Source organism: Copadichromis virginalis, linkage group LG15, assembly GCF_057382275.1.
Source record: "Copadichromis virginalis isolate Kocher_CV1m ecotype Utaka linkage group LG15, C_Virginalis_male_GT1.1, whole genome shotgun sequence".
Classification (NCBI taxonomy): Eukaryota; Metazoa; Chordata; class Actinopteri; order Cichliformes; family Cichlidae; genus Copadichromis; species Copadichromis virginalis.
In genome coordinates this window covers 39,390,921-39,409,072 of record NC_140632.1, presented here as the reverse complement: position 1 = coordinate 39,409,072, position 18,152 = coordinate 39,390,921, and the positions used below count along the sequence as shown (strand labels likewise).

Below are 18,152 nucleotides of genomic sequence, written 5' to 3'. Positions count from 1 at the left end.
GGCTAAGGAACGTGGTAGCTACCAACCGTGGCCGGTTGGGTGCGATGTAAGTGTTTAGATAACTGCTAGCAGTTATCTAAACCAGTATCTAAACCAGTATCAAACCAGTATCTACCAGTATCATTTCTCTTCATAAAACTACTTATTGTTTCTTCTGTTTGCAAAAAGCTGCATAAAAAAGAGGGCTGAAGGCTGGAACAGATAGATGCTTAATCGGGAAATCAAAGCTAGCAAGAATACAGCCTTACAAGTGTTCGTAGTTCAACAGAGTCACTCTTTGGAGGTTTGCTCTCATTTAAGATCAAATCAAATACTCCATCAGTGAAATAAATATGGTCATATAGCACTACTCAGACATGGTTGCTACTGTGTTTGAAGGACTAACAGCTAGCTAACTATCATGCTAGCAAACTGTTGACATTATCCTTTTTTTTTGTCTTCTCTACGAAACTCCTTTCATGAAGCTTGCTAGCTTCGGACTGAACAATATAAGCTTTAAAGACTTGACACACCATGCAAATAAAACTCTTTTTGGACTCACCTATTCTTAATGCACTCATTCACAGATCATGTAATTTCAATGAATGAATTCGCAGCGTTTATTCTTCCAAACCAAGCTTGAATTCTTCAGATTTTTCTTATCTGAAACAGATATGACCAATCAGACCACTCGTAGCTCAAAACGGGCACAAGTAGTGACTATACAGTGATGAGGAAATACTAAAATAATACTGTTTTACCTCATAGCTAGGCGCTGCTCCGGGTCAATCGGCCCTCTGAAATGATTTCCCTCATCAGATGTGTTCCCAACTCTGCCAACAAGAGCTCAAACTGCCCCACTGGCACCTGAAAAATGTATGAATGCGGCCATGATACAGCTTCAACTCCTGGATCAAACTATGAAGTTCTCCCTGCTGCTGCCTTCTCTTGAGAGTTGGATGGACCCAGAATGTGTTCCTTCCTTTTGCTGCTTAGAAACATCACGACCATCGCTTGATACAGTTTTTTATTTTTTTCACGGTCTGTTTTTTGAGGAAAGCTTTTCCACAAAACCACAACAAGTTCGGATCCAAAAAATTCGGAATTTCGGGTTTGCTTTTTTTGCAATGCGCTTGATGTGTAACGGCCTTAAGACTCACATTTAAACTAACACTTACCATTGGCTGTTCATCATCTCCCATATTGTGATAACCATTCCCTCCTTAAATTAGTTTTACCACCTCAAAACATTTTTTTAGATTTACAGTTCACTGGCTATCAAAAGAATATGATTCAGTTAAAGCCTCGTCTCACGAAAACCATTTCCTGATGCATCTCACTCCAACACCAGACAGCACCTTGTGCATAATCGACATGCTAGTGACATAGTGACAAAACTGCATTGTTTACATGGAAATGACACCAGTCTGAACCAGTGTTGTTCAAGTTACTTGAAAAGAGTAATCAGTAACTAATTACTGAGTACTTCCCCAAAAAAGTAATCCCGTTACTTTACTGATTACTTATTTTCAAAAGTAATTAATTACTTAGTTACTTAGTTACTTTTTAAAAACACGATTTACAATCTGAATAGGTGATAAAGCGATAGATCTTTCAGCACAATTCTACTTTTTCTGCATAATTCATCATACAAAATGTAATCAAATGGAAAAGTCTCTTTTTAAAACTTGTTTTATTAGTTTTAATCTTTTAACTTTATGCATCAAGCAAAAATTTAATTATATTATATTTGTTTAATATTTAAACCTATTTTCTGCACATTCCAGCACATAAAATAAATATCTATCTATCTATCTATCTATGTATATATATATATATATATATATATAGATAAAAAAAAAAAACACCCAGCTCGCCCCTGCGGGCGGTTTATCCTTCAAGCTCGGGTCCTCTACCAGAGGCCTGGGAGCTTGAGGGTCCTGCGCAGTATCTTAGCTGTTCCCAGGACTGCGCTCTTCTGGACAGAGATCTCCGATGTTGTTCCCGGGATCTGCTGGAGCCACTCGCCTAGCTTGGGAGTCACCGCACCTAGTGCTCCGATTACCACGGGGACCACCGTTACCTTCACCCTCCACATCCTCTCGAGCTCTTCTCTGAGCCCTTGGTATTTCTCCAGCTTCTCGTGTTCCTTCTTCCTGATATTGCTGTCATTCGGAACCGCTACATCGATCACTACGGCCGTCTTCTTCTGTTTGTCTGTTTGTATATATATATATATTTGTGTTTACACTCACTCTTTCAAATAGATGCAAGTAACTAATGTTTTTGTCACTTTTTATGGAGTCAAACTTAAAGTAAGGTCAGTACTTCCACGCTTTAAACGCTGCATGCTCATACTCTCTCCTGCACTGGATATATTATCCATTGTTGATCTGCACACAGCTGTTGTAACGAACATCGCACTTGCTTAGGTCACTGTCATGAGACATTCTCGCAAAAAAATCACGGTTTTAGTAACACAGTAACGCAGCGTTCCTACGGGAAAGTAACGGTAATCTAATTACCGTTTTTGCAATAGTAATCCCTTACTTTACTCGTTACTTGAAAAAAGTAATTGGATTACAGTAACGCGTTACTTGTAACGCGTTACTTGTAACGCGTTACAAGTTACAAGTAACGCGTTACAAGTTACAAGTAACGTTACAAGTTGCGCGTTACTGCCCATCTCTGGTCTGGACACACCCACTCCCACACTGGGAGTGGGTGTGTCTGGTCTCAGCAACGCTCGTGCCCAATGAAAAGAAACCTCAACGTCAGCCCTGAATATAAGCATTGCTGTACAGGTTCATCAAATACATCAGCAAAATATATCCTGACTAAACAATCATGATGAATAGACATAGTTTGTTCCATGGTAGGGATGGGTATGGATACGATTTTCACGATTCCGATTCCATTTTCGATTCTGTTTAACGATTCGGTTCTTTATCGATTCTCTTATCGATTCTTTTTAAAAAAGGAGAACACTAAGGTCGATTAGCTTAGAACTTTGTTTTATATCTTCTCTTTGAACAAGATAGAAATTTAGGAGTAACATGGCCTTACAAAGAGATCCACAGCCTACGGCTCTTCAATGGAGTGTCACAGAGTCCCCAGGAAAAGAAATTGTAAATGTAAAATAATAAAATAAATATTCTTCTGTAGCAATAACAAAGTATAACATAAATTATTCTGTAACAATTGTAGCAAGAATATCCAGTAATGTCCCTGCCTACAATTAAACACATTCACTTACCAAAAATCGGGGGCATCTGTTGTGTGGCAAATAGATGCAAGCCTTTGACCACAAACTCGCGCTAACATAATATGCACTGTTAGTTGATTATTTACCTGCCGCATTAACGGGAGAGGACGCGCAAACGTTACCGCTGCTGCTGGGTTGAGATTCACGAGTCGAGCGGAATTAAAAACACGACATTCATTTAAGGTCATCGTGTGTTTTGTGAGCAAATGCTTTTGCATATTCGTAGTGTTTCCTCCCTTAAATGAAATATCTACTTTGCAAGTATTGCAAGTTGCCCTGTTGTCATCCGTTCTCGTAAAGTATAATCAAACTTCCTGCCAGGTACGTAGCAGGAATAACGCGGTGACGTTATTCGGGGCGACTGGAATCGATAAGGGAATCGTTTGCAAAAATGGCAAACAATTCCAAGGAATTGAAACAGTGGGAACCGGTTCTTGTTGAGAACCGGTTTTCAATACCTATCCCTGTTCCATGGTGTGCATAATCCTGCTACATGAATTAAGATTTAATGAGTTTGTAAGAGAGAGTTTCTAGTCTGCACAAGGATTGATTGAAACATCTAAGCAGACTAAAATAATTTAAGGTTTCTTTTTTTCTGGTCAACCAAATAGTTTCTGAAATTGTGGCGATTGGTCCACTTAAGAGGATATTCTTGATCCTCTTATCTACCCCTGACCAAAAGCTGCCCAAAATAAATGGAAAATTTGAACCAGAAGAAAACTTACTTTAGTGCTTGATGAGCCCAAACTCAATCTCAGTGCATCAAATAATTGTGCTGCAGCTGGTAACTCGAGGCATTGGTGACAGTCGTCAAAATAGCAACAGGTTATTTTTTAAATTCTTATCATGGTCATATTTTTCTAGGCTCTTTTTATTAAGTAGTGCCACCTATATGTGCCTTCAGTGTACGTTCTAGAGGGTTCTCCACACACAGCAGCTGGTAGCTCTGAACTCAAACAGAGGGCGTACTTTGTCTCTCCAACGCCATGTCCTGAAATATTCAAGAGCTCCAAGTTTATGAGACAGTTGCTGCCATCTGTGCCCCAGCGTTCAGTCCTCCCATCATGGCTGAACATACGGCCAGCATCAGAACAGATATCTATGAGAAGTATCAAAATAGATTCTTCACCCTTCTTCGTATTGCAAATCTCAGTATCCCCAATGGCACAAACAACACTCTTCATTTGCTCACACTTGCACACACACAGAAAGCCGTGCAAAATACCGCAACCGTAGAGTCAAAATTTCCATATCCATGAGAGAGGAAAGGAAAGGAGGAAACATTTACACAAGACTGCCTTGACACATTTGAAGAGCTCTTTTCTCTTAGATGTCTTTTTTACAATGTCATTGTGGAGCAACCAAGCTCCTGTGGGCTTACTGAGTTTCTTACTAAATGAGAGATTTCCTGAGACAAAAAAGCGGAGGAGGAAGGGTGCAATCAGTCCAGGTTTGTTCGAGGCAACATCACTTCCTTCCTTACCGTTAGGAGAGTGTCAGAGTGAGACATTCAGATGTGGTTTTCACCAAGCCCTTTCCCAGGACAGTAATGCAGAGCGATTCTAATGGTGTCATTCAAAGCAGCTGCTAAACGCCTTGCCTAAGCAATTCAAACCGCCTCCACAGACTGCAATACAGTCAACAAAGAACTTATCTTCCAAGTGAAACTATTCATCACTGAATGAGTTTGTGTGCTGAAAAAGTAGAGGGTATTTTGAAAAGACCTCAGACACCTGAATGGCCACTTTTCTTTTTGGAACCATTGTCACTGCATCACATTTTAATTCACCTGTTCTGGAGCAGCACTGCTAGTTCAATTCCACCTTAAAACAGCAATTCTGAGGGCCGATGTTCATGGGTGAGGTGAAAAGGCGCCACTGAAAATATCTGCATTTGAAATGAGCAACTCCAAGTGAAGACATTTTGTGTAGGTCAGTGGCCCACATGCACCAAATAACCTTCGGCCCCGCTCATTTCCCTCACGCAAGAAAGGGGTCACTGCTCCATGACAGTCAAAGAACCTGCGATACAATGTGTTGCTTAATCACTTCTCTCCAAAGACAAACTCGAAATGTAGCTTCATTCAATGACCTGTTTATGTTACCATTTTACACAATATGACAATTAGTCTGGCAGTGCTCATAGAAATCCAACGTGTATAACAAAGTGAACAATAGCCAACTGGAGCGTATTTCAACAACTCTATAAATGGAAAATGGTATCTGCGCTGTTTTAGAGGAAATGTGGAAAATCGGGCCTTTTTAAGTGAAAGTCCAAAAAGAAAGACTGTTAATAGAAATTGCAGTGGGACCACTGATAAGAACCAGTCAACACTGGCCAATCAACATTTCCTTTCACTGTGTTTTCTCAAGAGCAGGAGCCCCGATGCATTAAACACACCACCAAAGAGTCTGCATCTCAAGTTTAGTAACGTGTGTCTTGGAAAGGATAGCATGTGTAAGATGATACGTGGAAGACACAGCTCTGGAATGTCCGTGTGTGAATTTGTGTGCTAGCGCCTGCGGAAGGGAGGGGGTCGTCCTTCAATGAAGTTAGCTGGTGTTGTTTAGGCCTGTGTTTACATAACCTACTGTATGTGGTCAAGTGAGAACAATGGCACGCAGGCCTCCAAAATGACAACCTAAGACAAAGTGTCAGCAACGCTACGAAAAAGCGACTCAATGCAACTAAAAGTCCTTTTATATTTAGTGAAAAATGGAGGCAAACGTGTCTGTGTGGCTGATGACTCGACCAAGCTGCGTGTTTTTCAAAGCAGATTAAAGAGCAGGACAGGAAGGGCCAGGTTTAAGGAAACAGGAAAACTGATGCAAGGAAATGAACGACGTCACCAGACAGCCCACTGCAGTCTACGATCAAGTAAAATCCAGACACAGCGCAAGTATGGATTCTTTGCTCAAGTCACCAATGAAACTTGTACTTTTGACAGGTACGTGAGCTAATTTATACTCGACGGGTACCAGATGTCTTACTGGGAGACTGTTTTAAATGTATGTCCCTCAGAGGGGTCCGCATTATCAAGTATTATTAGTTTGGAAAGGTGGTTTTGTTTAACATAAATTTTCTCTTCAACTTTATTTCTTTTGGGGGGGTTTAACCGGTTTTTGACAGGTACGTGTTGCTTTTCGGTTTAAGTTGAAGTTTGATGGATTGCATGACTGACTCTGCAACTTTTAGGAATTTGGAGGTTAACATGTTTTGTTTTTTATATAATCACACGTCTTCAGTAAGGTTTGGAATAATAATGTTGTGGTGTAATTAAAACATACACAGTGTGTCTCTTGTGTCTACGCAGCGTGGCTCTCGAGTCTGATGGGCCCATGCGTCCCCTCTGACATTTGTGTTTCTTGTCACACACTTGCAACATGTAATACCTTGAATGGATCAAACAAGGCCTGCTACTGTAATCACGGATACACCGGAGACGGAACGACATTTTGCAATGGTGACTACACGCACACATACACAAATCAACCTTTATATTAAAGAGCACACGCAGCGAGACTGTGGAAGCCTCGGCTATTTTAGGAAGCCTTTGTTGCTGTGACTGCGTGTCGTAAACAACAGTATTAGGCCTACGTTTTGAAACAAGCGGGCTAATTGAACATTTTTAGAACATTACACTTGACGGAGCAGAGCATAGATGTGAGGCGTTAAAAATATAACTCTGGGTGGGTTAAAGCTTCTTATGACGGCTCTCGATGGCAAAAACGTTTGTGTCAAAACTTAATGAGGAACAAGGCACTGCTATGGTCATATTATCAGTATAAATCACTGTGACTTGTGCAGCTTTTCTCTTCTGGAACCATTTATCTCTGATTATCTCAAAATAGTCCACAGACATGAAGCAAATTAGCGACCTAAGGATGCTCGTGTGCAAGCAAACAAGATTTATTATTGTAATTCAGCTTAACTCTGGCCAGTTTAGAAAACGTAGGCAAAAGGAATGGCTGAAAAAAACTTAAGGTCTGTGTAAGTCATTTGAAGTTAGTTTTCTCGTGTTTGTTTGTGTATGATCGACTCGCTGTGCTGGCTTAAAACAGCTAAAGTTAGGGGGGAGGTTTTTTAGAGTTTTCTTGCCTAAAAAGTTGCCACAGAGTTATTCACCAAGGGAACAGTGTGAAGTGGAACATACGTCCAGATACAGCTTTATTAGAAGGATTTTAATGGCCTGCATCGCCTACAGTCGGCATTGTTAGTCCTGTTATGTTTCTGGGCTGTTTAGAATTCCTGGAACCCCTTTGGTTTCCTGGCCAAATCTGACCACAATCACCGCTTACATAGCCCAAGGGCCAAAAGTAAATGAAAATGTTAGAGGGGTTTTTTTTGTTGTTAAGGTTACACTGAAGCCAGAGACGTAAAATTAGGACAATATTAACTAGCAAGAGCATTTCAGACTGTGTCTGCTCATGCTTTATTAAATCTGCATTTTTACCAAAACTGTTTGGAAAATTCACATGAAACAAACAACAATTGTAGATTTCACACAAACAGGAAGAAAAGGGTCATCTTTAACTTTTAAGAAGTAAGTGATGATAGGAGGGTAAAATGGATCCATAAAAACAGGACATTCAAGTGAATCATGAAGTATGTGGGTGAAAAGTCTGTGAGGATGACAGATAAAGGATCACATGTGCTATGGGAGTATTTCCTCTCTGACTATGGTCACCTTTCTCGCTGAAGCAGAGGATTTCCCTTACCGGACAGATTGTGTGCCAAAGGTACAGAGGAGAGGAAGAGCAGAGTGTCCATCATACGTCGACAAGTAAAAACAACAGTGGAAAGTCTTAGCAGGTCCTTGTCAACAAGGGGCGGAAGGTGTGTTTGGAAGTAAAAAAAAAAGCTGGAACAGCATTTTCTATAATGAAGCAGCATCTTCAGCAGTGCTCGGTTAGCCTGGAAAGCAAAATATTTTAGGTAATTTGACTTCCATGAAATCAAACACAGGCAAACAACTGCAAATCAGTCACAAATGTGAACTATTTAAACTGCGTGCAAGTTACACCCAGCCAAGGCTTTAATCAAAAGAAGACTAACATCTCTGAGCTTCATCAGCTCATCCACACCACAGCCTTCAGGATCACGATCACATTTGGGCATTCCTGAAACAGCAATCATGGATCAAACTTCAGAGTGTACTTGTGTTAACATGCGCTCAAAGTAACTCAACAACAATGATACTAAAAAGGATCTGGGAAGATGTTATGTTGAGTTTTATGGTTTAATATATAAATTGATATGAAAAATGGGTTGCTTTTTTCTCTCCATCCAGTACAATTTCAACAAATTTAGGGGCAAATGCATAAGTTCAAGTTGGTTCTTGAAATTTCCAAAAATGCTGTCTTTGTAGTAATTTTTGTATTATTTTTGTGACATTTTGAGTCAAAAACTTAGAGAACACTTTGCATAGCATATGGTTAATCATGGAGGATTAAATTAAGATTTCATTTTCAAAAAGTAACTGAGTCAGAGTATTTCAGTGATTTTTAAATTAATGCTGCACATTCAAAGAAGAACTGATTTATTGTTGATTCATTTCTCATTAGAGTAAAATGCATTTCAGCCTCAACACAAACCTGGACAGGAAATGAATCTGCTGAGACAAGATGGAAATATGATATTGTAACAGTTTAAGAATAAAAAGTAGCCTTTTTCAAAATGCTGTAACTTTTAATTTGTAAAAAAACAAACAAAAAAACATGAATTTTAATGCAAAGCAAAAATGCAAACTACATCAAACTCCTTTCATCTTTGTTCTAGGTCATCTGTTAACCAGCTGGTTTACCCACTCCATGAGTAACAGAGTAACAAGCTGAATCTACTTTGCTTATTGAGGATGAAAGATTTTGAGCTCATTTTAGCGTTTGTATTTCCATTTCCTCACCACAGATGATGACGAGTGCCAGAACGTGACTAATATCTGTGGGGACAGGGGCCAGTGTACCAACACAGTGGGCAGCTACTACTGTAAATGTGTCTCTGGATACAAATCGACAGGACGGGACGAGTTCCTGCCCAACGATGGCACTGACTGCATCGGTAACGTCTGGTTGACCTGTTCAGGATTTAAATATACCAAACTTTGTTTTGATCAGTATCATAAAGAGTTATAAAGAGTTATAAAGTTTAACGAGGTCGTGAGAATGAGTTATCAATGTGTAACATGCGTGCAAGAACTGCTGGTCACATATTTGTATTTAAAAAAACCAACCAATTCTTATTTTGAGGTAGGAATGCTGCCTAGACAAACATCTGTAACTGCATTAACTTTGTCAGCGAGCAGCCAACGTAAGGGAACATCAAACTGCTTTGCTTTAATTGAAGCTGAACTCTTCATTTGCATCTTTCAGATATTGATGAGTGCGAGTCAGAACAGGTCTGTGGACCAAACTCAGACTGCCATAATACAAATGGATCTTTCAATTGCACCTGTCAGCGTGATTACATCCTGACTTCAGGCCCTAAGCACTTTCATCCAGAGAGCAAAGTTAGATGTAAAGGTCGGTATGAGGATGGAAGAGCACACACACACACACACACACACACACACACACACACACACACACACACACACACACACACACACACACACACACACACACACACACACACACTGATCCTTACATTCAAGGACATACATCTTTTTTCATCTTTCTTTTTTTTTACTTGCTTTTACACATCTACACACAACCCAGACACATCCATTATTGTGTGTGTGTGTGTGTGTGTGTGTGTGTGCACTGTTCGCTCGATGCAATACATCGAGTGAACAGTGCAATACTGAATTGTTTGATGTTTTAAGTAAAGTTGATGATAAAGAGAGCTGCTGTTTTTTTCTAAATGAAAGGCAGACTGGCCAAAATGGTAGTGAATTAAAGATGCGCTTTTGCAAACTGTTTGTTTTCCAGAGCATCCCCAGAAATACTGCCATGACAACACCGGCTGCGTGACGCAGGTTGTCAACAGAACATTGGAATCTGTGAGTACTCCTTTCTCACAATTTTAACCAAACGGGGTAAAAAAGAAAGGATAAGATGATGCTGCCCTCTGTTGGCGAGAAGGAAGACAAACAGAGGGTGGAATAGGAAAACGGCTGAAATGACTCGAGATTGTATGATAACAAGGATATGCAACACCAGCCGCTATGATCCAAACACAACCTGCAGTTTCAATCAGCAGTTTCGGTTTGGAGTCCTGCCCCCTACTGGAGAGTAAAGTTATAGCAGGACCAGTTAATGGATGTCATGTAGCACATTTTGTGTTCCTTGTTACAGGAGAATGGGAGAGATTTAATTAGCGTGTGGTTAGGTGATGATTTATGTAAAACTGGCTCACTAACGTGATAATGAAGCTGAGTGTAATCCGTCGTTCATGAACTGATGTTTATAAAGAAAAGCAAAAAATAAAATAAAAATAATTCTGAAGGTCATATTTGGGGATTTACTGCATGCAGCTGTGATTAGTTTGAAGTTAAGAGGAGTACGTGAAAATTTTTTAGCATCTTTTCAAGTAGTAAAAACGCTTGACACAATTGCCGCCTTTTGTAGAGAGTCTTCACGTGATTAGATATGTGCACACGTGTGAATAGGATGAATAGGATACGTCACGTTTTCATGTAAAGTTTGGTCGTTTCACAGCTGTGATCCAAAAAAACATAACAAGGACATCTATCAATCTAAACATTTCTCCGCCACCAGATGAGCAACCTCACGGAGCCCCAAAGTCTACTGAAAGAAATTGCCAAGCAGACGTCTGGTGAACTTACTTCAGTGGAAGTGATTGCATATGTTGAGGCCTTGAGTAGATCCGCATCAACACTGGGTGCCGCGGAGAAGGATTACGCTGTCAAACCATCTGCCATCAACTCAACTCTCTCAGTAATCTTTGTTTACCATTCTTGTTTCTCAGTCAACAGTTGGAAGTCTGCCTGAAGTGCAGCTATGCTTTGAACTGGTTTAAGAAAAAGTGGCACTGGTTGCAGCCCATTGCCTTCTTAACAGTTATGCCTTGGAGATACTATTACTTTCTGCTAATGTGTCATTTTTATTATTAGCACTTATTATTTTGTTGTTGTCCCAAAGCTGACAGCAAAATTACCCATTAACCAATAATTTTTTAAACACAGTGTAGCTGCTGCTTGTATTTAATGAAAGGCCAAAAACAGCCAAACTGATGTAAACATCCCATTCTAATCATACCTAATTGGAAGCATATTGCAGTGCAGACATAACATGCATTACATGCTATATTATTGTGCACATGTTATACTCGAAGCAAATCTTTTCAAACAGAAATTAGTAAATGCAGTAAACAACCTGGTGGAGAAGGATGAACTGGTGGCTTGGACCAGAATGAAAGAAGAACGTCGTGAGCATACCATCACCAAGCTGCTGCATGTTGTTGAAGAAAGCGCTCTGTCTTTGGCCAGCAATTACAAAACTCCAACAGAGCTTGAAATCAAAGCTACAGATATGGGTGAGGCTTTCAGTTAATTGTCACTGTGATGCATTTAATTCCTTTATTTGCTTTAAAACCAGACAGGGCGCTCCTACGTTTGCTTAGAAGTTTCACTGTTTAAAAAAAATCATCTGTAAACATAAATGAATGCCATGAATTAATTCACCCTAAAATTCAATGAGCGGTTCAAAAACACAGAAACAAATTACTAAAGGTATCAAAATACACAAAAGGCAGTTATGAAAAAAATAATATGAATTTTAATACAGCATATGTATTAATTCGATATGGTAGTATAATAGTAGGTGTTGCCCGTTATTATTATTTTATTTGAATTTTCAGTCGGTCATCAAATTATTTAAATACTATTTATTTATAATCTTGAACCTCATGGCTTCATTTCACTGTTTTATTTTCGAGAAAGTGAAACTTCACCCTCGTGCAATGTTGAATATTTTTTGGGGGGTACGGGTTCTTTTTTATTTATTTATTTAATATCTGTCCTCCTTTTGTGTGCTTGTTGTTGCTTTGGATCTGTCTCCTTTTTTCTGTTTCAGCAGAGAGCTATTCTTCCAAGTCGTAATCTCTTTTTAGAGCCAAATAACATTTTAATCCACTTTAGCTTTTAGTTTCTTCTTTTCTGTGTCCCAAATAGCTTTCCTTACAGTGTGTTATGATTTGGTTTATTTTGATTGGTGTTTGAACAGCAGTGATAGTTACAGTGTGCCTGATAAGACTCAGTAACTATCACTGGGCTCAGCTCTCCAGTTTGGCGAGGCTTTGAAATGGAGAGGGTTATCCCTGACCTCTTTTTTTTTTTTATCCTCAACCGCAGAAGTGAAACTCTTCACCTTCGAGGCTCATCACACAAAAGCCAAACTGTCTGCTTCCATGGGAGGAGATCATATAAATCTAACACTGAAAGTGAGACCAGAAGAAGACCGAAATGGTAAAGTAGCTTAAAGCCTAAAAGGAAAATCAGATGCAATCTGTGCCAAAAAGAAAAGTTTGTATAATTTTTTTTTTCCTCAGGAAGCGTGTCAGTGGTGTTTGTGCGATATGACAGCATCAGTGACATCCTGAAGCCGAGCAGCGACCCAGGTGTCACTGACTACTCGCGGTATGCAGGGACGGGGGAAATCACTGTCAACTCCCAAGTCATTGCAGCAGCCGTCAAACCTGCTGACGTTTACCAACTTGACCATGTCGCCTTCACTCTGAGACACAGTGAGGTACAGACTGCACAGAGTGCTGAGGCAGGCTACATTGTTTGCTTTTTTACTTCTGCATTTGTAGAATGTAATGTCAAAACATATACTGTTTCAGAAAGTCGCTGCTCCTCTACACATGACTGCAGCTTTTCTTAAGGGAAGCGATTACTAGAGATTTTCATTCATTTTTATTCTCTATATAAATTCAGTCTAATCCTTTTGCTCAATTTGATCAGGGTAAATTAAGAGCAGCGATTCAAAATAGTCTATGTTACTCAAGGTTTTTCATTTCGAAGCGTTGTGTGATAAACAAGCTAAATACGGCGTTAAAAACAAACATTGCTGCTCACTTTTGTGCCACTTTAAACTTACAGCTAAACTTTCTATTCTGCAAACGAGTCATTTATCAACATTAGCTAATAGGATCTTGTTCAGTTCTCTCGTCAGTATCTCATCATATATATCCTTGTCAGACTGGGGCGTTGTGCTTTTGTTGTGAGAAATAGCTTCCTCAGTCCCAGATTGGGTCTGGCAGTAACCTGATAACTGCCAGAGTTTCCATTAAAGTCAAATTTGAACAAACTCACATGGGAGGAACAGTTAGCGCTTTGTGTAAAGTTTTTATGAAATTTTAAGATTTCGCACCGTGTATTTCGGCAATGACCTTTCATTTAAAGGGAATAGCTGAGGAAACGTGACGAGATTATGGAAAAACGTGGGTAATGAGATAAACAGCCCTAAAAATTAATGTACTGGTGTTTTCTTTTAGGATAATTAAAATGTATGAAAAAGTAAAATCATTATTTTTGTTGCTCCCTTGAGTATTAAGGCTAACAAAGGATGAGTTGATTTATTTTCGAGCCGTGAAAATTCTCTGTGAACTGCCTTCTTTGAAGAGCAACAATCAATAATTTGGGCCCCTTTTTTGTGCAGATACTTTTTACTACTGAAGCAGATTTTTTTTTCTCCTGTGATGCACGGGATGCTTTTTTCTTGCCTGCACCTTTTAAGTTTTTAATTAAGGACTTTGAGAGTATAAAATACACAATTTTAAACGTTGATATACAAACATATTGTCCTGGTATTTTCTTTTAGGATCATTAAAACATATAAAAAAAAGTAAAATCATTATATCAATATATTATATCATTGTAAAATATATATATTTGATACATAATCATTTAGAATAGGCCCAGTGAGCCCAGCAAAAAAGCTCATGTGCCAGTGATTAATGATCTTCCCATTACATTTATTTTCTGTGCTCTTGCATGTCAATGGCAATATTAACGTGAAAACTTGGAAAAAGCAAAGCTCATAAATAGTGTTAGAATCAATAACAGAACAACAGACCTTCGATGGGCTGTGATGATTTCTCACAGCTGTTTTGATGAGACCAGCTCTGGGATCAGTTTAAGCCCCTATTGATTTGTTATCCCAAAGCAGCGAGCTGCAAAAACTAATAATAACTCCACAGTTAACAGTCTTTGTTCCTCTCCATCCCCTGAAGCCCATAGACACTAAAGCTGATGTGACGAAGTGCGCCTTCTGGGAGTACGAGGCGGATAGCCTGCAGGGCCGGTGGGCCACTCACGGCTGCAAGACAGTCCACGTCAACAGCAATGCGACCACTTGCTCCTGCAATCACCTCACACACTTTGCTATCCTCATGTCCTCTGGGCGAGCCAACGTGAGTGAGCATACACTAAATTACAACAGTGAAATATGGAGCAAGATCAAGGAGTTTTTTAACAGCTTTTTTCACCAATGTTTCCACGGTTACTGAGGGAGAAATTTCATTTCATGCAAAATAAACACTATGTTGTCTTGTTTTTAAGTCATATATTATTTGCTTGGTGGACAATTAGTCGCCTGTTAGCTGAGAAATTTAAATATGTGGATTTATCTGTGAAGATGATGGAAATTTCTACTAAATATTTTGAAAGCGCTGCTTTGTTTACAGTAGAAAGATAAAAAATCAACTAAAGCCAAATGCAGAGGAAGTCTGAACAGGTCCTAGAGGCAAGGTGACTCAGTGCACATGTTTGGCATCTATAAGAGTTATCCACCCACTACTTTTTGAAACCTTCTCTCACTTTATTGTTGGTTTCAATTCCAATTTAAATTGTTTGGTGAATTTCACACCAACAACGAGGAAGTTACTTTTTTTTAAACTGACAACAAACCACTTGCCTATAATATTTGGACCAGTATCGCCCCAGAACGTCTCCAAGCACAACATGCTGCTGTAACCCCAGCCTGTGCCTATGTTATGCCAAATGATTCCAAGCAGAAAAGACAACAACTCGGCGCTCCATGAAACTGTGAATGAAACGCCTCCCTTTCCATTCGCTTCTCAGCTGGTGGCCCACTATACCATCCTGACCCGGATCACCCAGCTGGGAATGATCATCTCGCTCATCTGTTTGTTCATGTGCATCTTCACCTTCTGGTTCTTCAGTGAAATTCAGAGCACCAGAACCACCATCCACAAGAACCTGTGCTGTAGCCTCTTCATGGCCGAATTCATCTTCCTGGTAGGAATCAACATGTACACGCATAAGGTGAGGATGCCCTTGACGTAATGAAACGTGAAATATCATGAAATATTGTCCGTTTGTCAGCTTTAAATCTGGTGTAAATCTGTTCTTATTTGACTTGCAGATAATTTACTTTATGAAAATGAAAATAGAAAGTAACAGTACATCTCAACATACACATTGAATAAAGATTGCAAAATACACTTAGAGTATATGAATACTGTACCACTTTTTTAACACAGTTTTATTTAAACTAAAATTGTAAAATCTCTGTCTTTCTCTCTCCCGTCTGTTTCTTGGCAGCTTTTCTGCTCTGTGATTGCAGGGCTGCTGCACTACTTCTTCCTTGCGGCCTTTGCCTGGATGTGCATCGAGGGCATCCATCTGTACTTAATAGTGGTTGGCGTCATCTACAACAAAGGCTTTCTGCACCGTAACTTTTATATTTTCGGCTATGGAAGCCCAGCGGTAGTGGTGGCCATTTCTGCAACACTAGGCTCCAAGTATTATGGCACAGATAAAGTGTAAGCTGACAATATTTGCAGCTTTTTTATATATATGTATGTGTGGATAGACAAAGGGTCGTAAAATGACTTCTTCATTTTTCAAACTCATTCAGGAAGCAAGATAAACAAGTTACATTAATTATAAGTACAAGGGGACATAGATTAAATTTGGCCTGGAGGGACATGAAGGAAGTTGAAGATGGTTGTGCCGTGGGGCAGAAAATAAATTCTGAAATGTTTTGGGTACCACAGAGAGCTTGATAAAAAACCCTAAAATAGTAGCCCTGTTGTTTATTAGTGTAAAATGCTATTACAAAAGACAAGAGATAAGTTGTGCAAAAGACGCGTTGATTGCTTTTTTTAGGGGGTTTTAGGGGTTTTATCCTAAGATAAGAAAGCTTATGTACAGTATTATTATAATTAACATCAGGGAATTTTACACTAAGGTGGAAATCATAATTTGCTAAAATATGAATCAAATGTATTAAAATGTTATTAAATATTATTCCATCATAGGTGTTGGCTCAGCACAGAAAACCACTTCATATGGAGCTTCATCGGACCTGCATGTTTGATCATCCTGGTAAAATCATACATCATGACTCATGAATGTGTTCAAATAAGCAAGTAAAGTAATTTTTTTTAATAACAGATATTCATTTGATTGTTGTTTTTCCACTAAAGGTTAATCTCTTGGCTTTTGGAGTAATCATCTATAAGGTATACCGGCATACTGCTGTGAAAAAGCCTGAAATCAGCCACTATGAAAACATCAGGTAGGATTATCTTTACTCCCGTTGAGTAAGTTGGAAAAAAGAAGGGGAAAAAAAAGAAAGTCAAGTTGTAGGTTCCTTATCTGGTGGATTATTAGGGTTTCATGTGGTGCCTTTGCAGAATTAAATTACAGCTGAGTTCTTTGTTGATTGAGAAAGGAGCTTAGCCATGTGCAGGGTGTTTAAATCGGTGCTATCTCCCTCTCAGGTCCTGTGCCCGTGGTGCCTTGGCTCTGCTGTTTGTGCTCGGTGCCACCTGGACGTTTGGAGTCTTGCACATTCTCAATGAGACAACCCTCACTGCCTATTTGTTCACCATCACCAACGCCTTCCAAGGGATGTTCATTTTCATCTTCCTCTGTGTGCTGTCCAGAAAGGTAACATCAGCTTTTTGGGTTTTTTGCTTTTTGCTTTTTTGAATCAAATAGAACAAATAGACCCCAACAAAACACATTTTATATAGTCAACTGAGAATATTAAGGTGAAGATATTAAGGCTATATGAAAAAAGAAACCTGTGTGTGAGCAAATGTGCATTTTGGATTAGGATTTAAGCATCCGAATATGCTCAGTTTGTTTGGGTTTGCCATGTTTTCTCTCTCCCCAGGTGGTCAGATTGATGCATAAATCTTTCCCTATCAAACATTTAATGAACTGACTGAAACTTTTCCTGTTAGTGTTTTGACAGGTCACAAACTAGTATACTTGTGAAATATATAAATTAGAGTTAAAAGTACAAAATATCCAAGTGAAGGTTTATAAATGTATGAAAACCCTGTAAATATGTTAACAACACTGGCACAGCTCACCACTGTATGGATTAAACATACATTGTATTATATCTAAAGCATATTTCTGTTGTGTGTGTGTGTCTTTTCAGATTCAAGACGAATACTACAGGCTTTTCAAAAATGTCCCCTGTTGTTTTGAATGCCTAAGATGAATTAATGCAGCCAAAGCCAGACCATCTGCACTTGTATAATAATAGTCTATAGTACAGCTTTTTAATATCCTGTGACTCGTGCTTCCACTTTTGGGAAAAATGGTGTGGGAGGATTTTAGTACAGATGTCTAATAAATTAGAACATGTAGCAGTGGTAGTTTCAAATGTCTTGTTTGCTTTTTAACAGACTGGAATCATAATTATGCAGCACACTTTTTGTTTGATTGTTTGTTTTGTTCCATAAAGTACATAAAAAGCCAAACAATTGCATTGCCTTTTACACAAAAGCAATTCTTGTGAGAGTAACAATAGAATAAAAATAGTTTGCATATGTTCAGTTTAATTGAGTACCTTTACCTTAGTGCCTTTATAAGCATTACACTCCAAATAATCAATGCCGTGTCCGTCTTTGTTCTCATCTTTTGTTTGAAATTGATTGTAAATTATTAAAATAAATGTGTCAA

General features: G+C 39.0%; 1 protein-coding gene across 2 annotated transcripts; it reads left to right on the top strand.

The window, feature by feature from the left end:
• The first annotated feature begins 6,042 nt into the window (after nt 1–6,042).
• adgrl4 (adhesion G protein-coupled receptor L4) lies at nt 6,043–18,152 on the top strand. 2 transcript variants are annotated; one of them, XM_085433308.1, is made up of 16 exons: nt 6,043–6,191; nt 6,558–6,707; nt 9,152–9,301; nt 9,613–9,762; nt 10,171–10,241; nt 10,960–11,139; nt 11,554–11,737; nt 12,555–12,668; nt 12,752–12,951; nt 14,438–14,617; nt 15,288–15,491; nt 15,771–15,991; nt 16,490–16,556; nt 16,658–16,749; nt 16,955–17,123; nt 17,626–18,152. In XM_085433308.1, the coding sequence occupies exons 1-16, from the start codon at nt 6,080–6,082 to the stop codon at nt 17,686–17,688; spliced, it is 2,307 nt and encodes a 768-aa protein (XP_085289434.1). In that variant the 5' UTR covers nt 6,043–6,079; the 3' UTR covers nt 17,689–18,152. The 2 variants fall into 2 exon arrangements, with proteins under 2 accessions (XP_085289434.1, XP_085289435.1); XM_085433309.1 differs by lacking the exon at nt 6,558–6,707.

Excerpts from the sequence above, each read along its gene's own strand:
- adgrl4 (XM_085433308.1), top strand. The coding sequence starts at position 6,080 with ATGAACGACGTCACCAGACAGCCCACTGCAGTCTACGATCAAGTAAAA. Across the intron at positions 9,763-10,170 it reads GAGCAAAGTTAGATGTAAAG|AGCATCCCCAGAAATACTGC; the intron begins GTCGGTATGAGG and ends TTTGTTTTCCAG. Across the intron at positions 11,140-11,553 it reads CCATCAACTCAACTCTCTCA|AAATTAGTAAATGCAGTAAA; the intron begins GTAATCTTTGTT and ends CTTTTCAAACAG.